The sequence below is a fragment of the Polyodon spathula genome, chromosome 1, assembly GCF_017654505.1.
Source record: "Polyodon spathula isolate WHYD16114869_AA chromosome 1, ASM1765450v1, whole genome shotgun sequence".
In the NCBI taxonomy this organism is placed as follows: domain Eukaryota; kingdom Metazoa; phylum Chordata; class Actinopteri; order Acipenseriformes; family Polyodontidae; genus Polyodon; species Polyodon spathula.
This window is the reverse complement of record NC_054534.1, coordinates 10,169,316-10,196,076: the sequence shown is the minus strand read 5'-3', so window position 1 is coordinate 10,196,076 and position 26,761 is coordinate 10,169,316. Positions and strand designations below refer to the sequence as shown.

At 39.3% G+C, this 26,761-nt stretch overlaps 1 protein-coding gene across 1 annotated transcript in view; it reads left to right on the top strand.

Moving 5' to 3' along the window:
- The window catches only part of LOC121313883, a 106,537-nt gene that overhangs the window by 8,371 nt on the left and 71,405 nt on the right, over positions 1-26,761 (top strand). The window contains exons 2-5 of the mRNA XM_041246668.1: positions 16,959-17,008; positions 17,591-17,690; positions 21,552-21,640; positions 22,184-22,298. Of these exons, the coding sequence (XP_041102602.1) occupies positions 16,959-17,008; positions 17,591-17,690; positions 21,552-21,640; positions 22,184-22,298 (354 nt within the window). The remainder of the gene's footprint in view (positions 1-16,958; positions 17,009-17,590; positions 17,691-21,551; positions 21,641-22,183; positions 22,299-26,761) is intronic.

The window sequence follows — 26,761 nt, the reverse complement described above, 5'->3', positions numbered from 1 at the left end:
ATTCTGTTATAGCCATATGTTCTGTAATCTTTCTATGGAAGGGATAATGCTACTCTTCTGTCTATTTACTGGTATTGGTTAAGGACAAGACAATAATGGTGATAATGATAACGAGTGGGCAATATAATAGTTTAATGTGTTTGTAGACAGGGATGGTATTCATGCAAGTTATGCAAATGCGTATAAATGAGAAGAAGCATGTTTAACGTAAAATATATGAATGTTAAATAATAGTTTATTTTGGTATAAAATGATTCCATGTTAAAATGTTTATTGAATCATTAATCCTGTTAGGAGTAGGCGTGGCTGGAGATTATATAATGCCGTGTCTTTCCTTAGAGAGGATTATTTTGTCCGTCAGTGTATTTACAACCTGCTAGTTGGTGAGCATCAGTTATCATTTGCAAAATTTGTTTGCAGTATCCAGTGCCAAAGTAAACATTTATAACCGTGAACCACAGTGACTGTTTCCTGCGTTGTAAATAGCTCTGTGTTCCTGTGAAAATAATGTGATTGAGGGTGGGGGTAAGCTCCCACCATTCACCCTGTTACAGTTCTGCAGATTGCATCAACCCCTATCAGACTAGGGTCCTCATTTTGGCAGAACCTCCTACTCAAGTATGACACAGATGTAGCACAGAAATTGCAGGTTGTCGATCTGTGAACTTTTTCTTGTTTGTGTGGCTACTGGTAAATTGAAAGAGACAGAGTCCTGTTTTGAAAGAGCGCTTCCGGTGATATTCGATGCTATTACTTCTGTAAATCACATGGCATTGGTATAGTTATGTTGTTTTCACAGGATGACTGGTAAGGAGAGTGAAGCTGGGGTGATAAAGTGCATGGCAGGTGCCTTCTCTGTTTGCTGTTTGAGTCTTTGTTGTTGGAAATGTTGTAGCTTGTACATTTCTCTGTGAAGCATGGTCTGTTTCTTTGAAATATTAAATGTGATGTCAGAAAAGGGCATATCACAGGATACCAAGTGTCCTGAGCATCTTATTGTGCAACTAGGCCTTTAAACTCACTTGATAATTAGACCTCTTGAATGACAGCTGTCAGTTTAGTGAAAACCTACAGTTTACTATTAAGTTCTTTAGAAATATTTTGAGAACTAAGCCCTTCATTTTATCACATGGCACACTGTACACTGCACCAGGGCCATTAAATCTGTCTGTACATGTGTTGTATTGTATCGTGACTTGACGGATCTCAGTGTAACTTAAGTTTAGTTATATTTTAACACCCAACAGATATTAGGGAAAGGGCTATCTTTCCACATGAACAGCACTGCTTCTCTCCCAAAACTGGGCAACTCTGCTTCCAGGGTGGAGCAGGTAATGACAATTTACCAAAGTCTGTAACTCTTGGAATTTGATTCCCCTCCTGGGTGTTTAACAGAAATGATATCACCGTATTTCTTGGAAAACAGTAAAAATCCACGCAGGCAGTTACCAAGCTGAAAGGCTTGTAATCTTGTAACACGAGGCTGTGTTTTCAACCCCAGTGCTTTTAGTGGTTAGGTCAGTGTATATGTTTCATTTAAAGGTGGGTTATTGGATTTTAGGCATGGCAGGGAAGAAAAACATTTCGGAAGTGATTTGAAGTTTAATCAATACTGTGATGAGGCACATGTACTGAAGTGCACTGTATATAGTATAAGGTAATGCATCTTCATGGTTGTCTGCTTCTCACACACATACCTGCATCTGCAGGAAACAGTCACATGTTCCGCTGCCAGCTGGCTTTTGTTTACAGGGAATTGCAGTCGAGGATTGGATGTTTGGGGTTCCTTGGTGGGCCTGTCCATGCTATAAAAGGGAGCAGCTGACACACCCCCCAGGACTGATGAGTCAGAAGGTAAATTGGTCTTTGTGACAGAGAACAGAAGGAACAAAGGAACCATAGACCACCATGTGTGGAACCGAGGTCGTGGTTTTATTTATTAGCGATTCATTTGGGGGATATTATAGTATGTTTGTTTGTTTGTTTGTTTATTTATTTACTTATTGCATTTACAGTATATAGCGCTTTCTATACAGAAGTATCGCAAAACACTCTACAGTACATAGCAGAAAAAAGAACAAACCACATAGCGTGTCACACATACAACTGCCACAGTCAGACCATTTAAATGACAGTATACACATAATAATACAAAAGCAGCAATTTTAAAGTTACATTAAAACCCACTAAGAAGTGTGTTTTTAGTCTTCACTTCAAACTGTAATGGTCCCAGCTTCCCTGACAAACAAAGGCAGAGCATTCAATAATTTAGGAGCTCTACAAGAAAAAGCCCTACTTCTAGTGTTGCCTTTGTTGACCCTAGGAATAACCAGCAGCCCCACATCCTGTGATCATAGATCTGTAAATAACTAGTTGCTGATCCATTCAGGGCCTTGTAAGTTAACAGCAAAATCTTAAAATCAAGTCTATACTGCACAAGTAGCCAGTGTAAAGAGGCCAAAAAGGGTTAATATGTTCACTTTTCCTGATTTTAGTTAGAATTCTAGCGGCGGTATTCTGAACAAGCTGCAAGCGGGATACCACACATTTTGGGACACCAGAAAAAAGTACATTACAATAATCAATTCTAGATGAAACAGAGGCATGCAGTAGTCTCTCAGCATCAGACACGGACATAATTGGTCTAAGTTTGTCTATATTTCCTATATATAACCCTATATTTCTCAAATGGTAAAAAGATACTTTAGTAACTTCCCTAATATGAGTCTCAAATGATAGATCAGGATAAAAGATAACCCCCAGACTCTTAATTTCTAGTTTAAGTTTCGATGAGAGACTGCAAGGGTCGAGCTCATGTAATCCCACTTTTCCTTTTAGTTGGTTCTGTGATCCCACTAGCATAACCTCTGTTTTATCTGAATTCAACATTAGGAAACTGTGACATCGAGTAATTGATGTCTGTAAGGCAAGTAGCTAATAACACCCAGGCAGAAGAAATTCCGTGCTTTAGGGGCGAATTTAGCTGGGTATCATCTGCATAGCAGTGGAACTTCACTCTGTGTCTGCAGATAATGTCACCTAACGATAGCATATATAATGAAAACAACAAGGGACCTTGAATGGAGCCCTGTGGAGCACCACAGACAACTTCTGATTATGCTGAATTTACCTCCCCACTAGAAACAAACTGAAACCTATCAGAAAGATAATATTTTAACCAGCATAGGACAAGGCCAGATAGTTCTACTTTGCTTTAAAGAAGATTCGGTAGGATGGAATGGTCTACAGCAGGGGTGGGCAATTCCAGTCCATGAGGGCCGGTGTCCCATCTGGCTTTTGTTCCAGCTGTGCTCTAAATTACTTAATTAGACTAATAATTGGTCCAATTAAGTAATTTAGGGCAAAATTGGAACAAAAGCCAAGAGGGACACTGACCCTCCAGGACTGGAGTTGCCCACCCCTGGTCTACAGTATCAAAGGCAGCACTTAGATTAAGAAGAATTAATACTGATGGAAAGCCTGAGTCAGAGCTTATCAGCAGATCGTTCACAACTCTGACAAGGGCTGTCTCAGTGCTATGTGCAGTATGAAAACAAGACTGCATCTTCTGGAATTTATCATTGTTAGAAATGTTTGTAACTGAATTGCAACAAATCTCTCTACAACCTTATCTAAGAATGGTTGGTTGGAGATTGGCCTATGGTTATTGAGGACTTTAGGATTTCAATTGTGTTTCTAAAAAATAGGCTTTACCACAGTTACCTCAAGTTCTGAGGAGACTATACCAGAGGAAAATGAAGCAATTATAATTTTTTTTTTAATGTGGGAATAACACCAAGAACATCTTTTAATAGTTTTGCAGGAATAGGTAATAAGCTTAACAACAGTTGATTAATTATTTATCCGGTCCAATGTACGGTCCACAGTCTTTGTAGATACTGGCAGATTCACCTCAAAAAGAATGGCAAGATGATCAGAAATAGTAAGATCTAATGTTTTGATGTTACATAAGAACATAAGAAAGTTTACAAACGAGAGGAGGCCATTCGGCCCATCTTGCTCGTTTGGTTGTTAGTAGCTTATTGATCCCAAAATCTCATCAAGCAGCTTCTTGAAGGATCCCAGGGTGTCAGCTTCAACAACATTACTGGGGAGTTGATTCCAGACCCTCACAATTCTCTGTGTAAAAAAGTGTCTCCTAGTTTCTGTTCTGAATGCCCCTTTTTCTAAACTCCATTTGTGACCCCTGGTCCTTGTTTCTTTTTTCAGGCTGAAAAAGTCCCTTGGGTCGACACTGTCAATACCTTTTAGAATTTTGAATGCTTGAATTAGGTCGCCACGTAGTCTTCTTTGTTCAAGACTGAACAGATTCAATTCTTTTAGCCTGTCTGCATATGACATGCCTTTTAAGCCCGGAATAATTCTGGTCGCTCTTCTTTGCACTCTTTCTAGAGCAGCAATATCTTTTTTATAGCGAGGTGACCAGAACTGAACACAATATTCAAGATGAGGTCTTACTAGTGCATTGTACAGTTTTAACATTACTTCCCTTGATTTAAATTCAACACTTTTCACAATGTATCCAAGCATCTTGTTAGCCTTTTTTATAGCTTCCCCACATTGTCTAGATGAAGACATTTCTGAGTCAACAAAAACTCCTAGGTCTTTTTCATAGATTCCTTCTCCAATTTCAATATCTCCCATATGATATTTATAATGTACATTTTTATTTCCTGCTTGTAGTACCTTACACTTTTCTCTATTAAATGTCATTTGCCATGTGTCTGCCCAGTTCTGAATCTTGTCTAGATCATTTTGAATGACCTTTGCTGCTGCAACAGTGTTTGCCACTCCTCCTACTTTTGTGTCGTCTGCAAATTTAACAAGTTTGCTTACTATACCAGAATCTAAATCATTAATGTAGATTAGGAATAGCAGAGGACCTAATACTGATCCCTGTGGTACACCGCTGGTTACCACACTCCATTCTGAGGTTTTTCCTCTAATCAGTACTTTCTGTTTTCTACATGTTAACCACTCCCTAATCCATGTACATGTGTTTCCTTGAATCCCAACTGCGTTCAGTTTGAGAATTAATCTTTTGTGCGGGACTTTGTCAAAAGCTTTCTGGAAATCTAAATAAACCATGTCATATGCTTTGCAATTATCCATTATGGATGTTGCATCCTCAAAAAAATCAAGCAAGTTAGTTAGGCACGATCTCCCTTTCCTAAAACCATGTTGACTGTCTCCCAGTACCCTGTTACCATATAGGTAATTTTCCATTTTGGATCTTATTATAGTTTCCATAAGTTTGCATATAATAGAAGTCAGGCTTACTGGTCTGTAGTTACCTGGTTCAGTTTTGTTTCCCTTTTTGTGGATCAGTATTACGTTTGCAATTTTCCAGTCTGTCGGTACCACCCCTGTGTCAAGAGACTGCTGCATGATCTTGGTTAGCGGTTTGTAAATTACTTCTTTCATTTCTTTGAGTACTACTGGGAGGATCTCATCCGGCCCAGGGGATTTGTTTATTTTAAGAGCTCCTAGTCCCTTTAACACTTCTGCCTCAGTTATGCTAAAGTTATTTAAAACTGGACAGGAACTGGATGACATGTGGGGCATGTTGTCAGTATCTTCCTTTGTAAAAACTTGTGAAAAGTAATCATTTAACATATTTGCTATTTTTTTTTCTTCATCTACGATTTTGCCATTTGTATCTCTTAAACATTTAATCTCCTCTTTGAATGTTCTCTTGCTGTTGTAATATTGGAAAAACATTTTGGAATTGGTTTTAGCTCCCTTAGCAATGTTTATTTCTATTTCTCTCTTGGCCTTTCTAACTTCCTTTTTGACTTGCGTTTGCAGTTCTGTGTACTCTTTCTGCGTACTTTCTTTTTGGTCCTTTTTTAATGCTCTGTAAAGTGCCTTTTTTCGCTGAATATTTTTTTTAATTGATCTATTAAACCATTTTGGCAATTTAGTTTTACATTTAGATTTGTCTACTTTAGGGATATAATTGTTTTGTGCCTCTAGTACTACATTTTTGAAGAACAACCATCCTTCTTCTGTGGGTGTTTTCTCTATTTTACTCCAATCTACTTCTGTTAGTCTCTGTTTCATACCTTCATAGTTTGCTTTTCTAAAATTGTAAACCTTAGCTTTAGTCATTTCTTTTGGGGATTTAAAAAACACTTCAAATGAGACCATGTTGTGGTCTGAGTTTGCCAGTGGTTCTCTGACCTCTGTTTTAGTTATTCTATCTTCGTTATTTGAAAAGACTAAATCAAGGCATGCCTCCCCTCTAGTGGGTGCCTTGACAAATTGTGTTAGGAAGCAGTCATTTGTCATTTCCACCATTTCTATTTCATCCTTCGCGCTACCCACCGGGTTTTCCCATTTTATTTGGGGGAAGTTGAAATCCCCCATTAGTATGGCTTCTCCTTTGCTACACACATTTCTAATGTCATTGTATAACAGATTATTGTGCTCACCGTCTGAATCTGGCGGTCTATAGCATGCTCCTATTATTATGCCCTTTGAATTTTTGTCCGTTATTCTGACCCATATTGATTCGGTTTTATTTTCTTTGTCCAGGTTTAACACCTGGGCTTCAAGACTGTTTCTTATGTATAGCGCTACCCCTCCTCCTCTTCTGTCCTGCCTGTCTTTCCTATACAGTGTATACCCACAAATATTATATTCGTCCCCATCACTCTCAGACAACCAAGTTTCTGTAACACCTATCACATCATAGTTACCTGTTAGTGCAGTAGCTTCAAGTTCTAGAATTTTGTTTCTGATACTTCTAGCATTTAGATAAATACATTTAATGGTTGTCTTACCTGAGTTGTTGTTCTTGTTTTGATGCGGTCTCCCTTCTGTTTTTTTGTTGATTTCTCCCCCCTTCCTTTCTAGTTTAAATGCTTCCGAACCTGCTCGAGGATCTTTTCTCCAAGTAGACTAGTTCCCTTGTTATTTAAATGCAGTCCATCCCGTCTATACAGATAGTCCTCGTTGTAGAATGTGGTCCAATGATCAAGATAGGTGAAGCCTTCCCGTGTGCACCACGTCTTCAGCCATTCGTTTTGATTAATTATTTCCAGCTGTCCATATGGTCCTTTGCAAGGTGCGGGTAGTATACCAGAAAATACCACAGTTTTGGTTTTCTCTTTTAATTTCCTTCCTAGCTCTCTGAATTTGTTTTGCAGGGATTTTGGTCTGTCTCTTCCAATGTTGTTTGTACCGATGTGGACGACTACTACCGGGTCGTCTCCTGTTCGTTCTAGGAGCCTGTCCACGTTTTCAGTGATGTGCTTGACCGAGGCTCCCGGAAGGCAGCACACTGTTGTAGTAAGGGGGTCCAAACTGCGAATTGAACTTGCTGTGTTTCTCAATATGGAGTCCCCAACAATCATGACCTCCCTTCTTTTTGCTGTCTGGTCACCACTGTCAATAGGGTCCTGGATGTTGTTCCTTTCATTCTCTTGTTGTTGGTTCTGCTCATCAAAATTCTGAAGTGACTCAAATCTGTTGGTTGTTTTGATTTCTGGTGGTTGTGTTTGACGAAGTTTCTTTTTTTCCCTGCTTCTGCCTACCTGAACCCAGCTGTTCTGACCTTCTATCTCCCTGGTGGCTTTCAGTCTGTTAGGGGTGATGCAGACTTCCATGAATTGTGGGTGTGCCAGTTCCTCAAGATCCTGTTGCTGTCTCACTTCTTCCAGCTCCATTTCTAGCATACTTACTAGTTTATGCAAATCCTGGATCGCGCGGCACTTTACGCACACTTGGTTTAGCTCCGCTGGGTTTTCTCGGATTTCCCACATCAAGCAGGTGTCACAGATTACTGGCTTGAAGACCATGTTGAGGGTTTTTTTTTTTTTAGTTTCTTCTGCAAGTTTAGTTTCTTCTGCAGCCGTCAACCTGCTTTCAAACTGCTTCGAAACTGCTCTGTACTTTTCCACGCCTGTACTTCTCCCACTCGCTGTCGCTTCCACTCGCTGTCGCTGGGAAGACTGCCTCGTTTAACTGCGTTGTTCTGCTGTGCTGTTGGCTCCTCCCCTCGCCCATGTCTCAAAACGGCGCTGAATTTGAATCAGCTGCTCCGAGTTTCAGCTTGTTTGTTATCAGAAAAACACACGCGGCTGTTTGACTTTGAGCTGCTGCTGTGTTTCCCCAATGTCCTCTGTTTTCTGATTAAAGCAATTCAAGATGTAATTTCTCCTTACTGCTTCGAAACTGCTCTGTACTTTTCCATGCCTGTACTTCTCCCACTCGCTGTTGCTTCCACTTGCTGTCGCTGGGAAGACTGCCTCGTTTAACTGCGTTGTTCTGCTGTGCTGTTGGCTCCTCCCCTCGCCCGTGTCTCAAAACGGCGCTGAATTTGAATCAGCTGCTCCGAGTTTCAGCTTGTTTGTTATCAGAAAAACACACGTGGCTGTTTGACTTTGAGCTGCTGCTGTGTTTCCCCAATGTCCTCTGTTTTCTGATTAAAGCAATTCAAGATGTAATTTCTCCTTTCTGCTTCGAAACTGCTCTGTACTTTTCCACGCCTGTACTTCTCCCACTCGCTGTCGCTTCCACACGCTGTCACTGGGAAGACCTGGGAATGTTCTTAGTAGCTAAACCACAAGAAATTACCAGATCTAAAGTATACAGTATTTGATGGTGTGTTAGCATAGGTTCCTGGAGCGGGACCTCCCTGTTTAGTGGGAACGGCGCTTGGACGCCTATAGGCAACTTTTTATATTAGCTGGGTTTTTTTCCATTATGTTTTATTTATCATGTTTACTTTACTTTGTTTTACACTTGTGTGTATTGTTCTGCCAGTACGGTACTGTACCATTGTTGGTATAGTCACATGCTTTGTTCTGTTTGCCGCCACCCAAGGTGATGCCATTGATGTTACTCTAGTGGCGGCAACTTAGAAATATAATCCTAAAGATTGTGGAATAAATCTTGGGTGCCTGTGTGGCGCTGCAACATCACTTCCTGTCTCTCCACTTCTAGCGGATGCCCACGACCCCCTTTTACACACCTATAAATCAGCGCACACACACACACACACACACACACACACACACACACACACACACACACACACACACACACACACACAGGAAAAAATGCATCACATTCAAATCCCATCCTACCTATCACACACATTCTACAGCTTCATGCTGCTGAAATCCTGCTTTCACTTCCAGGATCTGTCTTGGAGCTCACTTTTTGTGGAATTATTGTTAAAGGTAGATATACCAACTACTGTCTCTTGCTGTTCTTTGAGAAGGCAGATTGCTCTACACTATGTGATACAGTGTACAAACTTCCCCACCCAGAGCATACTGTATCCATAAATATAATTCAGCGAAGGCTGGATATTGACTACCTACTGCAATACTGAATACCTTCATGATTCAAGGTATCTATGGAAGAAAAACACCTGAAATGCCAGCAACATTGTTGGTCAAAAAAACAGAGTTGTTCTTTTGGGGCTGTACTGATTTTAAGCAAAACCCTGGACGCAAACAAAGTTGAAGCCCATTGTTCCGGTTACATTGTTCTGACATTGTTTTGGAATATGTGGATTTCTGAAATACTTTAATACCCCAGGGGGAGAAAAAGATTAAATCCCTTGGATTCTATTGTCTAATGCATGCCGTTTTCCATTATCCTTGTTTTGTTAGTTTGATTGCATATTACTGTAACACTAGAAGTAAGGGAATGCAAGAAGAATATAAATTAGATCTGCTGTTTACTGTACAATACTTGCTTTCCTGGTTGTTGGCAGGGCTATCTTAAATATGTATTATCAAACAATAATACAGCCTCCATGGAATTCAACGCAGAGAGATCCAGAGGAGAGTATCTTCATCTGGGTCTGGTGATAGCACTAGATTATTATTGTCCAAAGATAATTAAGAATGCTCTATTGTTAGCTTTAATGTCCTGGGAATCAACACAGCCCCCGATTAAGGCATTTACAGCTCTCGGTTTATATATTTATAATTCACTGTTGGTCATACCATCAGACAGGACAGGAGCTGTGGCAAGGTACAAATCCAATTTGATGATAATGCACACGAATAATGCTGTGTGTTGAACATGGTTACACTGCGTTTATCTTTTCGAACCAGATGCTCAATTACTTGAATGCATGATAGCTGCTAAAGTGGCAGTTACTGTAGTTTTCCAACCATTTCAGCCATGTGCCGTCACTAGAAGGCTGATTTAGAGTGCCCGAAAGTGGAGAGGATTAACTGATACTACCAATGTCCCAACGATAATTTGTGCGGATGAGTCAAATAATAACTACTGTATCATGTTGTGCTTAACTTTTACAGTCATGGCTCATTTGGAAACTGTATACAAGTATTTATTGCAATTACATAATATAACTTAATTGCCACTTAACTCCTTTGGCTATTTATAAAGCAGTTGCTAAACCTGTGTTTTATGTTTAAACAAATAGTGTAATGGAAACAGTAAAATACGTTCTCATTAAGTGAAGCATTTTGTAGTGGTCTGTAAATGAGGGTGAGTCATTTTATCCAGCCAGTCGCCACTATGGAGATTGTGTTTTATTAATGGGTATTAACAAGCTTGATGAAGGGTCTTTTCACTATAAACACTGTCATGATTTGTTTGCACTGAATGTTATGAATGGTCTAAGAGCTGGACTTTTTGAATATACACAAGAGAAGATACTGATATGCCATAATAAACAGGGCCAACTGTAGGTAATAATCCATAAATAATCCAAGCAACTCTTGATCTTGGGGGATATTCGCTCTTACGTTTGATGCCAATTATTTGTTAACAAAGGCTGTAAACTACCCAGGGACAAACTGGAAGAGATGTTTGCAAAGTTTTAAATCATCAAAAAATGTAATTAAAACAGTGTGTTTGAAAATCTTAGTGACCTAATGCAAGCAGATTGTAGATCTATAATCAGTAGTATGCAGTACTATAGCACAAGCTATAGGAAAATCAATATCCAGTAGTAGAGGTTCTGTGGTTCTGCTGAGATGGCAAGGAATGCTTTTGGTTCGTTTCTGAAAAAAAACAAAACAAGTGACCCCCTTTATGTTTTCTGATGCCTGTGGGCTGCCTGTATTTTTGGAATGTTTAGAAACCAAAGTTTCCAGCAGGCTTCACAGATTCCTAGGCTTGGTAAGACTGCAGAAATGTAAAGTATGCACTACACACTGCAGCGCTTCTTTGAATCTGGACGCAATACAGCATCTGGCCATGAATCAAAATCTGTTGCCGCTGACCCAGAAATACTTACTGTCCACTGGCTCTTCTGCATCTCTCAAGCCTCCGTGTTTTTACATTGGATTTTGTGACGTAAATAAGTGAAACAAATGGGGAACCTAATTCACCCTTGGGGTAAAGCGAATATGGAGTTGAAGGGCAGTAGCATTCAGATCTGCCACTGTTAGGAACACTGTCACATGACGTTACTGTACCATTAAAACATTGTTGTGACGTCACCCATTGATCTTTTGATTGGTTGAGTGTGGGGCAGATATGTCATTGATCAGCGAATCCACAGAAAATTGTTGATTCGTCAATGAAACCGCAGTCAGAACAATTCAACAGAAAAGTGAATACTGTTTTATTACGTAAAAATAATTTTAACAGTTAGTTAATTATGTTTTTCCACATTTCAAATGTAACACTTAGAAAAGGGCTTCGAATTCAGTTTAGCATTTTGTATTCTAAAAGTAATACAATTATACATTAACGTGATGTAAAAAAGATTTTAATAATTACAAATTGATTTCCACATAAACACCCCCCCTGCTAAATCTGGTATTTCAGAGTAACACATGGTATTCTTCATCTGTGGTATTAACTATTATAATCACCTCTGAATTGTTTCTTGCTGGGTACTTCGTATCGTGGGTCAAGGATATTTACCAAGCCTCTGAAGTCTGCAGTATCAACCATTCTGTATGGCCTGAGTTCATTAATTATTAAAATGCGCGCTTTTCCGTGATTGTTGTCGTCCTTGCTGAATTAGCTGGATAATTTGCCCCGTGCATAGATGTGATAGTTTGCTGACTTGAAATCGATGTTCTTGCCTTTACTTGTTCACTGGGACTCCTTCTGCAAGTAAGACCCCAGGTGATACCGGTGAATGTGATACAGAATGTAAGGTTGGTGGTACCATTGTCATGGCAAATAGATAGTAATTAACCATATTTTATGTTTTATTTGTTTAACTGTAAAGGTTATGTATTTAATCACAGGCAATCAATGTAGTGTAAAGCATCCAGAGATGATCAAGAACAAAAGGAAGAAAAGTATCAACATTACGATTAAATACCAATAAGAAACACACAAAAGTATTTTAGATTTTACTCTGTTCACTGAATTGCGAAACAAAATCACCACGTGACTCGTTTAGGACTAAGGGCAGGGCGAAATTGGCCATGACACCGCCAGCACATTTTACTTCAGCCTTGCACAAACAACATACTGCTTGTTTGATGCAATACAGACATCCTTTTTTAGATTTTTTTTCATTAGTAAATTATTCCACACATGTGACTTTGTTTTGCAGAATTTAAGCAGCTCAAAATCTCTGTCTGCTTCAGTCATATTTTCTTTTGTGTTAGCACTGCTCGCTTTACGAGTTTTCACAGGAAGTGATCATCTTGTGAGATAATAGCCGACATTTTCCAGTAGACGGTTCCCTGAATTAGCCAAAAATACCAGTATTGTTGTTCAAATTCCGGTTATTGTATTGCCTGATGGATATCACAGTATACCGGTATATAGGTATTCTCACTCACCCCTACCAAGATGGTAGTAGTGGATTGCATTAGGATTCTGAAGCAAAGGCATTGTTACAGTACAGTACACTACAGTCAGCACTTCTATCACTATAACTGGGGGTGTTATACAACATGTCACAACTTCGGGGTTTAACATGCTCAGAGGATTGAATCCCAGCTGCACATCTAGTGGGATAGCATGTGCTTGTGCTTTCAAATTGACTTTGGGGTTTAATCAGCCCTCACCACGCACTTTCAGATGCAGTACTGTCTTAGCTGCCTAGGTGGCACTCTTGCATTTGGCAATTCATAACAATAACTGTGCTTGAACCTATAGAAATACATGTATTTGTATAAGAGCTTTTGTTTGATCTTTGCAGAGCTGCTTCTACATCAAAGAGCAGCTTCAAGGACTGACTCAGCCTCCCTTGGTACTGAAAGCTGATGAATCGTGCTGTGTGAGTGAACTGTACCGCCTGGTACCATTCCCATGGGATTTAAAGTGTGCAATGCTTGTATGTTAGTGCTTCCCTCTCAGAAATACAGTCCAATGGGCAAATGCACAGTAGAGGGTTAATGCAGAAGCTGTTACAGTATATTAACTCAGGGGGTTAATATGAGAGCTCATGCATGCATCTGCTTTCTTTACAGTTGTGTGCCACTGTAGTTCACTTTTGATAGTAAGGTGAAAAAATGCTTTCTTGTCATTGCCCTTTTTTCTTACTTTAAAATCTAGTGCTTTAATGTTTGAATTATTTGTTTTTCATTTGTCTTGTGCAGTAGCCTTGTAACTTTGTAATGTTGCGCTTGCCTGTTCCTCTAACTGGATACCCTTGATTTCTTCATATTACAAATTATTCCTTGTATTTTTATTTTAAAAGTATAAAGCAAAATTATAATAAAGAGAAACTCTTGGTTGCTACCCCTTTAAGCTCTCTGTTGCATTACAGGATTAGACCCCACTTGGGTAAGCATCACTGTGGCCGGTGACACTCCTCATTGGAGTCATTCTCCCCCCTGTTTTCTGCCACTTTTTTTTTAAAGCAACTGTGGAGCTGACAATGCAGCTCTTTAAAAGTTATTTCCCACAATTCAGACACCATGCGCTTGTGAAGCCAGATGTGTCTCTGAATCTTTGGTCACGCTTGATTTCCAGTAAGACAGTTTTCACTGCCAAGCCTCATTGTACTGGTGGGACTTCAGTAGGGGTAAGAAACAGGTCATCCTCAACTTTGTCCTCCATTCTCCTTTTTTTTTTGTAAAGGAAGTTCGGCCGTGAAGGAACTAGGAGCTTCTGAATTTACTTGAGCTGATGTCATCACAGGATGTTTTAGCAATATATTATTATTAAATGCTGTGATGCAAACAATATGTGCCCTGCAGCCCAGCTAGTTTAGTATTTAAGAATACAACCCTTCAAAATGCTTATTTTTATTTTCTACGAAGTGATTTCAACAGGATATCCATTTCAGCTTTCATTGAACAACATAAACAAATATGCTCTTCAGTTGGCTAACATTAACAGTTCAAATGGTACAATGAAGTGTCAGCATTAAAGTGTTACAGAACACCCTGCTGTGTCAATGTACCTTTGCTGTATCCTGTGTGGTCTGTATCACAACATATTTCTTTTTAACATAATCACCATTGATTTGATATTTTACTCACACACACCATGGGTCATTAATCACAAATTAAGAATTCCTCTTATAAACGTTGTGGTCTAACTCCTGCAGCAATGCTTGTGTCATGTTCCCACAATACACCACTCGTTTCAACCAGAGCACCAGAAATGTCCTAAGAATAACACACTTTGAAAATATACATGAAAAATACAAAAAAAAAAAACTACATACTAACTTGATGAGATTAAGTGTTACTACTAACAGCCATTACAGTACTAAGTGAACTTATAAGAATATGTTATTTGTCAGCAGACGAATAACATAAGCACCTTATTTAAGATAAGCACCTTATTTATTATTACATATCAGCCAGTAGAATATTACATATAGAAATGTAATGTGTCTCATAGTTATGCTTTCAGTCTTGATATTTTGTTTCAGCAGTTATTCAGAGCATGTGAACGATTAATAATCAATTTGTCATATATCAGTCCAACATGATATTTAATTCTAGCAACAATCGTCTGCACTGAAAACATTCAGTTACATTGTAAGAGATCAGGACGACAGCAGCTGCATACTAAATTACTTTGACTTTAAGTTGCCATAGCCTTTAGTTTAGGAAACATGAGAATTTTCAGATTTAGTAGAATACCAATTAAAAGCAGCTTTGCAGATTCTTAACGATTACAGAAATGGAATTGGATTTGTGTATGATCAAGCTGGTGAAGGACTTGATTGTACAGTACTAGTCACTCTGCTCCACCAATTAGGGGCTTTGTATGAGGAAGAGCGTTTTTAGCGTTTTTCTTTTTTTATTCACACAATCAGGGAATATACTGAAAAACAACCCTTTAGTACAGTATTTGAATGTGCATGCACTGCTGGCATGAACACTTGTTGCACTACAGAATGCAAACCTCTGTGTATGGAGGACTGTTGGCTTGGGTAGAAGTGAACGCACTGGGAGGAGGGGGATTGCTCGACAGCATTGCATCACTGTACTTTCAGTGACACTGTTTTAAAGTATACAAGTCAGTTTTGTAATCATTTGATTATAATGGGGAATGGAAGTGTCATAAGGTAGTGCCTACCTGATGACCCCTGTGAAGTGCCCCACCCAGCCCATTCCAGACGGTTGCCATGCTGAGGCACTAGGGAGGCCGCAAATAGGCTGATCTCTGGAGCCAGCATTACATTCCAGCCGTTAACACAAGGCCAATAGGAAATGCATGTTAACTTGCAGAGGAAAAGCACTGAAGACTCATATTACAGTGAAGCTATGTCTTGGCTGGTCCCCATCACTACTGTCTTATTTAGTCATGGTGAAAGCTGTGTCCAATATTAGCATAAAGTAAATAACAGCTACTCTCATCTAATAACAACTTAAACATCCCTGAGTCTGGTGGACGCTCATCTGCTTTGAGTTGAAGAGTGCTACTGTATGTGATAGAATAATGTTAACTGTCATTAATCTTAACACACAAGGAAAGAAATACTGCAGGGGTCCAAAGTCTCTATCTGAATTAAACTCCTGGGTCTAAAGTCTGTAGAACCAAAAATAATTTCATGGTGAATTAAGATATAATTAGGCACTGTGGACTTTTTAAAATCATCCGTATATTTTGCCAGATGGGGAACAACCAATTGACCTCAACCATCAATGCAGCCAGACCGTAATTAAAATTAAGCTTTGCACTAGGATGAGGAGTAATCATAACATGATGTCATTATGACCCAGATCAACTCAACCTCTAGCACTGAAAATTATGCTATTAAATAAAACAACACTGAATAATGGAACTGCATATTGAGCAATGGGTGTAATTCCACCAAACTCTCTGACAGTCTATTTTAACTTCTGCTTTGATTTAAGATGTTTTTTCTCACTGGGAGAAATGAAAGGACGTGTAAGAAATGTCTGTGTACTCTATACAAATATACTTTTGCCTTTGCACTTGTTTCACAATATGTCCAAGCATAAACAAATAAAAAACATGCAACTAAATAAGGGGAAAAGATATTAAAGAAAATCTGATAGTACAGTATTATACCCAAATTGTGCAATTAAATACCCACCAGCCCATGTGGTGTACAGACAATCTACCCGCCCTCACCTTGTGTATACAGCATCTCGGAGTGTATACTGTGTCTGATACCAATGATGATGTTGAAGCAGAGGTCTGTGTTCTCAATCGGAATCTAGGCTCAGCGTACAGCCTGGACACAGAGGTCTGTGTTCTCAGTCGGAATCTAGGCTCAGCGTACAGCCTGGACGCAGAGGTCTGTGTTCTCAATCGGAATCTAGGATCAGCAGACAACCTGGACGCAGAGGTCTGTGTTCTCAATCGGAATCTAGGCTCAGCGGACAGCCTGGATGCAGAAGTCTGTGTTCTCAATCAGAATCTAGGCTCAGCGGACAGCCTGGACGCAAAGGTGCTAATGGTGTCAGATAGAGAATGCAAACCACAGTACAAATGGAGCTGTCTTTACCATTGCATGCAAAGCTGTTACATTGTTTTCCAACGTGTGTGTTTGCAATTTGATTTCTTGTTTTACTTTTGTTCTTTTCTTTTTATTCTTTCAGAAACTTCAGCAGGAGAACGTACAGCTGAAACAGGATCTTGAAGACCTAAAGTAAGACATCCATGGTGTTTTCAAGATTTGCTGACACTTTTTTTAAACACTGTTTGCACACAATTAAAATGTACTGAATAAAAAGGACAATTTTGCAGTCTTGCAAAGGTTGTTTAAAAGCAAATGATGGCTTTTTCTTGGGTACTTGGTTACTTCATCAGAAGTGTAGTATTTTGTTTAATTCTGATCTGGCCATTGCGGCCTTAGAAAGCAACCAAAACAATCTCAAGGCTTCAAGGGATGAGCTGTGAAGATAGGCTGAGGGATACTGATTGTATTTAGCTGGAACAAAGAAGAATGAGGGGGGACTTGATTGAAATCAGAATGAGAGGACACAGTTGGAAAATAAGTGGAGACACTTGGGACATAGGGTAGGGGACACTTCTTCACACACAGAGTGGTGAGGGTATGGAATGGGTTGCCTAGCAATGTTACTGAATCATTGGGATCCTTTAAGACCCAGCTACTAGGACGTGGAGCAAGACTGTTGGTCCAGATGGCCCCCTCTTGATCGTACATGTTCTTATGTTTTTATTGAGTGTGTGTGTAATGAAGCGCCTACATTTGCAATGCTGTTTACAGGACTCAGTATCAGCAGCTGCTTGATGAAGGGAAGGGGGAGACGTTTGACGAGAGGCGGGTGAACCTGTTAAAGGCTCAAGTGATGCAGCTGGAGAGACAGGTATGATGGACATGTTGGGTGTTCTCTGCTGACAAGAACACCAGTATTTTTAAATACAAGTTTATTGATAAGCCTTGTTTGTGGAATGTGTGTTAGCTGTCTAGACAGACCGCTCTCAGGGTATTATTAGAAGCTGCCTTGTCGCTGTCTCATTGCCCAATTGAAACATGCACTTGAACAAGCTGCTCAGAATGTGGTGAGTTTACATTAATTTAATGTAAATTCTTATTGACTCAAACTCGCCACAGTAACTCCAGCCAAGTGCAGCAAAATCTGCTGCCAAAGGGCCCTACAGTAGCCATTTTATATATGCCACATTTTTTAATAATCAAGCATATTGTACTCTTATGGCTGGAATTTTCCATCCAGTACTGTATACTATGAAGATAAAATAGGGGACTGTGTTTATCTTTCATTTAAGGTATTCTGGCAAAGTGCCTGCCCCTGTGTGTATTTTGTGTTGTGTGTTAATGTTGGTCTATAGTTATTGGTACACAGGATAAAAACGGGTCTGTGTAACACGAGTGTTTAAAATGTATATTTGTATTTAGGCATGAGGATTGCACGGCACTTCACGTGCAAGTAAAATGTAATATGTGAGCATGGGGAATTGCACTTTATTAATACACGTGCAGTTGTACCGCGACTCCAATTGAGTGATTGATTAGCAATCGAGTCTCGGTACAGCTGCATAAAAGCAGCATGTTTTCACCCACTCGGGGTTGTGTGTTCGTTGAATGGAGATCGGGATTGGAGACGGAGATAATAATAAGTGTATCGTATAATAATAATAATAATCGTTAAATAGAAGCTCATCGTGTTTTGTCTGTATAGTCCGTTTTGTTTGTCTTTTTGTTTTGGCGACAAGTGCCGTGTCCTGTGTGTTTTTGTCTTACAACCTTTTTATTTTCTGTTCTGTTTATTTATTAAATGCTGAGTGAAACCATTCACTCAGCTCCACCAAATTCCACCTCTCTCACTGTCGTTTATTTCCTGTTTCTGGTCTGACGTCACCCACTCCGGCCGTCTTTGTGACAGGTATGCACAGACACAGCTTAAGCCGTATTAATTTGACAGGGTGTTTCAGTTTGCTTTTCAACACTGAGTTAATATAAAGTATTTAAAGCAGAAGCCCCTATTCCAACTCTCTGATACCGATAAATGGACAGGACCAGCACTGAAAGACAGAGTTCAGACAAATAGGACACATGCTGGTCTCCTAAACATTTACATCCTTAGCCCCTTTCACACTGGCACTCCTACCTGGGTTCGGACTCGAGTTCTGGCTACCGGGGTCACAATTCTGCGTAGTGTGAAATCACATACTAGGGTTGTACCCGGGTTAACCCATGTCCCAGCGACCCACCTCAGGGTATGGGTCAACACGCTTTGACCCGGGTTGAGCGAGACAAAATGCATGACAGCGGACAAAATAACAAACAACCACGCCTGTGTTAAGGATTCACTTCAGCAAGGAACATTTATTGTTTGTTCTGTTTAGCCATATTTTTGTTAATTGAGATACACCATGAGCCAGATGGCAGCAGGGGAAGAAACATTTGCTCTAGTCAACATTTGGGCCGACGGCTCAATCCAGAGAAGCTTGGATGGAAGCGTCCAAAACAAGCTGCATTCGGGGCATTCATACGGGCATTGTTTACTGGCGTCTGTCACCCAGATCAACCCCGCTTCTATCAAGAAAGCAGTGTGAAATCACATAGCTGACACCCAGCACACCGGGTCCTGATCCGGGTATGTTCCGACCCAGGTAGAGCATGCCAGTGTGAAAGGGGCTCTTGATACAGTAGCAGATTCTGCTAAGTTTCACAGGTGTTTACACTTATTGATTAAACATGTTCATATATTGGGAATTTTGGAAACCAATTAAAAAAGCCATCAGGAGAAGCCCTCCATTAGAGACCTGTTTTTTTTTTTTTTTTTTGTGAACATAAGAACATAAGAAAGTTTTACAAACGAGAGGAGGCCATTCGGCCCATCTTGCTCGTTTGGTTGTTAGTAGCTTATTGATCCCAAAATCTCATCAAGCAGCTTCTTGAAGGATCCCAGGGTGTCAGCTTCAACAACATTACTGGGGAGTTGATTCCAGACCAGGTCTGTGTACATTTCGCAGACCCTCAAAAGTGTCTCCTACCTGGGTTCGGACTCGAGGTTCTGGCTAAAAAGTCCCTTGGTCGGTCACAGAATTTTGAATGCTGGTCGCCACGTAGTCTTGTTCAAGACTCAACATTCAATTCTTTTAGGGTCTGCATATGACATGCCTGGTCGCTCTTCTTTGCACTCTTTCTGTCCCAGCGACCAGAACTGCACCAATATTCAGGGTTACTTCCCTTGATTTGGGTCTTGTTGGCCTTTTTTTACACGCTTTGACCCGGGATGAGCGAGACAAAATGCATAGACAGCGGACAAAATATATTTAAATGTACACCACGCCTGTGTTAAGTACCTTCACTTTTCTCATTAAGTCATTTGCCATGTGTCTGCCCATTTGATTCTTGTCTAGATTTTTGAATGACTGTTTAGCCATATTTTGTGTCGTCTGCAAATTGAGTTTGCTTACTATACCAGAATGAGCATTAGTATTAGCAATAGCAGAGGACCTAAAACTGATCCCTGTGGTACACCACTGGTTACCACACTCCATTTGAGGTTTTTCCTAATCAACATTTGGGCTACATGTTAACGTACATGTGTTTCCTTGAATCCCAACTGAGTTCAGCTTGGATGGAAGATCTCCTTTTCCAAAACAATGCTGCTGTCTCGGGGCATATGAATTTTCCACGGGTTTCATTGTTTACTCAGGCATCTGTCACCCAGATCAACCCCAGCTGTTACCATATAAGTCAAAAGCTGCATGTGGTTAGCAGTTTGAAATCACATAGCTGACACCCAGCACACCGGGTCCTGATCCGGGTATTCCGACCCAGGTAGAGGATCTCATCCGCCAGTGGATTTGTTTATTTTAAGAGCTCCTAGTCCCTTTAACACTTCTGCCTCAGTTATGCTAAAGTTATTTAAAACAGTAGCAGATGTGGGGCATGTTGTCTAAAAAACTTGTTAATCATTTAACATATTTGCTATTTTTTTTTTTTTCCTCTACGATTTTGCCATTTGTATCTCTTAAACATTTAATCTCCTCTTTGAATGTTCTCTTGCTGTTGTAATATTGGAAAAACATTTTGGAATTGGTTTTAGCTCCCTTAGCAATGTTCATTTCTATTTCTCTCTTGGCCTTTCTAACTTCCTTTTTGACTTGCATTTGCAGTTCTGTGTACTCTTTCTGTGTACTTTCTTTTTGGTCCTTTTTTAATGCTCTGTAAAGTGCCTTTTTTCGCTGAATATTTTTTTTAATTGATCTATTAAACCATTTTGGCAGTTTTACATTTAGATTTGTCTACTTTAGGGATGTAATTGTTTTGCGCCTCTAGTACTACATTTTTGAAGAACAGCCATCCTTTTTCTTTTTTTTTTTTTTTTACTTCTGTTAGACATATTAATTTGGATGAGACAACATGTGTAGAGTATACGGAAGGCACTTTACATAAATAACCTTGCACTATATGTATGACACTGTGTAAAGATGGCCTCTATATTTGACATGCATTTTTTGGGAAATAGTTTACATTTTAGGAACAATTATAAACATTTCATTCTAAATATTTTTAAAATGTTTACACTATTAGCATCCTTACTCTTCGTATATAATGTTTTGTTTTTATTTTAGTCTTTTTTTTTAATATTCATGATTACAATTATATTTGGATTGTTACAAAATAAAGAATGGTCCCAGATATACGCACATACCATTGATGTTATTTATTGATTTTTTTCTGGATGTTGCAGGTGGTGCTTCTTGCGGAGGGACTGAGTTCTCACGCCTCTCGTAACTTGGAGGTGGAGAATGCTCTGGAAACCCTCACTGACCGATTAAGGTATTTTAACCAGGTGTTTCTAATAAAATACTGGTTCCACTTGGTTAGCGCAGTAGAATGCTAATGCTGGATTGAAGTGTATTACAGAACATGATTTGTCCTTCTAATATTCTTCTTAATCAGCTTTTATGAATGCCAGCTGCTGTACCGCTGTATGTGTTGCAAACCCTTTTGGTGCCATTGATTCTTAGAACTCTTGAGTACTTAAATCACTGCTGCCATGGAGAGATCAATTGTCTTTGCTTGGTTAGACCCCCAGAGGAAGGGCTAGTTCATGAGACTGTTAGTGTCAATGGACAAAAATGACACCGTCTTCACATAAAGAAGTTTACCTGGTCACTCTCCATGGCTTCACTCCAGTTCAAAGTTTGCATCACAGGAGACCTACAATCTACATTATGACTTGTTTCTTTTCAGCTTTGTAAATACATATTTTGCTTTTCCTATTAGAAAAAAAAAAAGTAATTTGAATGTTTCACTGGAGGATACCTGGTTCTCGTTTCCCCTGTGATTTAACAAGGTCATGTTTTTGTTTTTGGACAGATCGCTGCTAAGCTGTGAAAACAACTCTCCGGAGGTACCCATGGCACGGGCAGAACTCACTCAATTGATTGAACTGTGTCGAGATGTCAGGCAGAGATTACATCGGAACAATAAGGTAAGGCAACCGCACTTTCAAAAAGCTGTTTAATAACATTCTAAACACTCGTTTCTTGTAAAAAGTTCTGGCAGAGGGTTTATATGGGTCCCTGATTACACCAACAGGTAAGTTACGTGCACAGAGTAGATGGGGGTGGGTTCAGGTGTGAGAGGTAAGTTGTTTAAATGATGGGCTGCAGGGCTGAAGACAGTAGAATGGATTATGTTTTTGAGGCAGCACATCCTGTATGCCTCATGTCTTCTCATTTCAGTACTATAGCGAGGACCTGAGCACCGTACCCGTGCTGCAATGCCTTCTATATACTGAGTGTGTTTAAGACTGCTTGAAGTACAGGGTGCATTATTTGGGAATGGCAACAACTTTAAGAAGATCTATGCCTATATTTCAGTGCACACACTTTTGGCGTTTCTTCATTATTAGTTATTAAGCTAGGTGTCTGTTCCACACAGAAGAAAAGCTAAAGTTCCCCTCTCTCTGAGTCTGTATTGCAGGGTGCACTTTATTAACTGGTGTAGGTTACTGGTCCTGGTCTTGTCAACTACTGATCACAAATTTAATGTGGACTGTCTGCACTTTGTCTTACTGGGGTGTGTCATTGGTACTGCACATGCTTCAAGAGAAAACTGGATCACTGAATTTGCCTTCAATTTCTTCATATAGAGGAGCCCTTAATGACAAAGCTGATGTTCAATCAGGTCTCAGCTGTGTTCCTTGTCAGGGTCAGAGAGCGAGGCTGATTTCTGCTGTGAATACATATGTGGATTTACTGAGCCCTGTAATGAGGGTCATTTCTGCTGGAATATTTGTTTCTGCGCGACCGCCTTTTGTCTCAAGTTGTCTGTCTCTCAATCTGTCCGGACTCTCTGTAGTACCAGGTGCACACAGGAGACTAGGATGATGTAACACTTCCATCTGCCAGCTAATAACATGCCACTATGATAGAAAGTCCAGTTAAATAATAGCCGAGATGTTATTACACGCTTTATCTTGTGCTTGCCCATAGACAATCTTGTATATCTGTCATGCTAAATTAATGGGATCATTGAAAGCGATATGCTCTTTTCCAGGGGCTCCTGTTCTCATCAGTGAGATTTCTTTAGGTGTTGTGCACAGACTTCAGAGAAGAGGACAGTTTGCTCTTATTGTTTCAGTTTAAAAAAACTTGGTGGAAACACAGCAGATTTGCACTCCCAGTGACAGAGCATGTAACCCATGGCACAAAGTATGATAGCCTTTCCCAGTACTGAGAGAATTAAAAGTATAACTGTACAGCCTTTTTGACAAGCAAAAGCATAAGATAGTATAAGACTGTGCCCTTTTGTCTGACCCAGCTCTGAATTACAAGTGCATCAGTGAATATAAAAACTGAAATATTTGAGTTATCTGAGCTAGTACATTCATCTTTGTGTTATGTATTTTCTCTTTTAGTTATCACATCCTGGTGACTTTTTAAAACATTATTCAAAGTTTTCAGTCCCCTCACTAGAGCTCTGACTAGAATTGTGTTTGACCTCCAAATCTTGGACACCAGTTTGTAACCATTAACCTGCCCTCCTGTAGATGTAAAAAATACCACATGGGTTTTTTATGTTGTATTTCTTACTGATTGAGGTCCACTAGAGATGTAGTTCTAGTGTTTATTGTAATTTGATTTAAATTGGACTGTACTGTAGTGGTGCTGCTGTCCTCCAGGATACCCATGCAATGAGCTGTAGAACTCACTTGATTTCTGTGCCTGATAAAATATGAATGGAGGAATGAAATAATAATAAAATAAATAGATAAATAAATAAATAAATAAATAGTGACAAAGCTTAATGTGTGAGGAGCTCCTCAGAAAATGTGTATTCTAAATGTTGCATGTTGAATTTGCAACCTCCTTAATTAGGAGTGCCATTCCTTTTATTTCTTAAACAAGTTCTTGTTCTTTGCTGTATTCCCAGTATCTTGTCTGTTTCTCAGTATAGTGATCTTGTTTATTTATGCTAAGGTTGAAATGCTGGTGAATGGAACAGTTATAATATTCTTAATCTGCATTGTTCCTGAATATATAACAAACATTGCTCCAAATCTAATCAACTTAAACAGCACAAAGTTAGGATTGGTTTGGTGAGCAGAGACCAATTTCAATCATCAAGTACAGTAATTTCCTTTATTTCCCTTGCTAGCTGAGCTATTTTTTCTGCTGATTTCAAACACCCCTCCAAGTACAGAGTCACACCAATCCCCACAGAATGCCTTACTTCATTCTAAAAAACTGGGTTGCTCTTGTCTACGTAATGCACCCCATTAAGGTTTTATCATATTGCAAGCTTGTGCATTCTTACCTTGAATTAGGAGTCCATTGTTCGCTAATCATCTGAATCTAACAGTGTGCCAGTCCAGGGTTTCAAATAAGTGGTCCTTATGATGATATGTATAGAAGACATGAGGACCAGAGATCTTGCGACCTGAAAATCACAGGATAACTGAAACTGATTTCAAGATTATGAGGGAGGGCCACACTCATCAGATGTAGACCAAGTGAAATATTTTACCTATAAATGTACCTAACATTTCACTGTTGATGCACTGTAATGACACCATTTTTTTCAAAGTGCATGCTTTTCTCCCTGCTTTGATTTCACTCAGTTTGCCTCTTCTCTTGCCTAAGCTCTCCGGGCTGTAGACAGGCTGGTCTGTCACGCCTGGACCCCCTTTGCTCTGTACACCTCAGTAATCTTGCCTTGAGACCCAACCCCTCTCATCCACGAAGTGCCATCAATACTGCAATGGGTGAGCCATGTACTGGGTGGCTGTGGATATCCACATTGCTGGCACCACTTTGCTTTGGGTAGATGATTGACACTTATTTTTTAACACAAAAACATTTGGAAATCCAGAAGTACTGCAATTAAATGTGTGGATATCCAATATTTTTCAGGTGGTTATCTTGTCAAATGGAAATGCCAATTTGTCTGGTGGCAAACTGGGTGCTTTGAAGGGGGATCTTTGCACACCAAGGGGGCTTGGTGGTCCAGTGCTTCCAGGTTAAATCCCAGCCACTGACTCACTGTGTGTGACCCTGAGCAAGTCACTTAACCTCCTTGTGGTCTGTCCTTTGGATGAGACGTAAAACAAACAGCCCTATTGTAAGTGACTCTTGTTGTGATGCATAGTTCACCCCCAAGTCTTTGTAAGTCGCTTTGGATAAAAGTGTCTGTAAAATAACTAAATAACAATGAGTGATTCTCCCTTAAAAGTCAATACAGCCATTATGCATCAGTGCAAATTTTTCATTTGTATTTATTGTACCGATAGATCACAAATGATCATAAGTCGATTTTTGCAAAAGTTATTAATTGTCCACCAGTATACTTTGACCTAAAACGAGTTCCATTTCCAAATTGTGTACATAAAATATTTTTGAAAAAACTGATCTTTAAGTAAGAAATCTAAAATAAACAGCTTTTTTGCTTTTAGAACCCTAATACAGCACATTTAGCTTTTAAATAATACATTTCTAAAAAATAAAGCCTATCAAAGACCAAAGTCTGTGCCCAAAAAAAAAAAAAAATCATTCATAATACGGTTTAGAACGGGTCGAATTTTGACAAGGCAATCTTGGCTAGATTCAGATGCAGTGACCAAAGTTTGAAACTCTTCAAAGGCATTACATCTGCAACTTTTAGATGCCTGGTGCTTAGGGCCGCATAATCATCAACTGCAGGCATGCTGACAACACCCATAATCAACTTCAAATCCATGAAAGATTTGATTTCATTAACTTTTGTGTTTATGCTAGTACCATTCATTTGGGTACATAGTCGTTTGAGTGCCAGTAAACTCAAACAATTCATTATCTAGTGCCATTGATATTTGATATTCTGGAAATTCCACATCTTTCGCTGCTGAATCATGCCTGCAAGCTTATTTTATCCACCTGTGAAATTATTATTAGTATTACTATTATCATTATTACTATTACTTCATCTATAACTTTTGAACACTTAAATGTACCCTTTGCAAAGTTCCAGTAGATACTATCAAAGAAACACACATTTTGACATAAGTTGAAAAGTCTGTTACATTTATTATTCCTTTCTAAACTTTGTGTGCGTGTGTGTGTGTGCCTACTCTACATTTAGTAATACTTATATTCCCTGCAGAATGTTTAAAAATATATATTTAAGAACAATTCAGTTTATATCAGCATTATTCACCTATAGTTTTTGGACAAACTATAAACCTTTAAAACTATAAACCTTTAAAATGACTGTGTATTTAGCCTATTTTGCTGCATCTACTCCCAAAATATTAAACAAGGGAGAAACATTAACTGCAAACCTGAAATGACAAAACCACATTTTTTGTGTTTTTCTTAATCACACTGTACATTAGTAGTAGGTAGAATTGTCATTGTATAGTATGAGGAATTCACCAATGATCAAGCTGGTATTTGTTTGACCCCATTGCCGTAG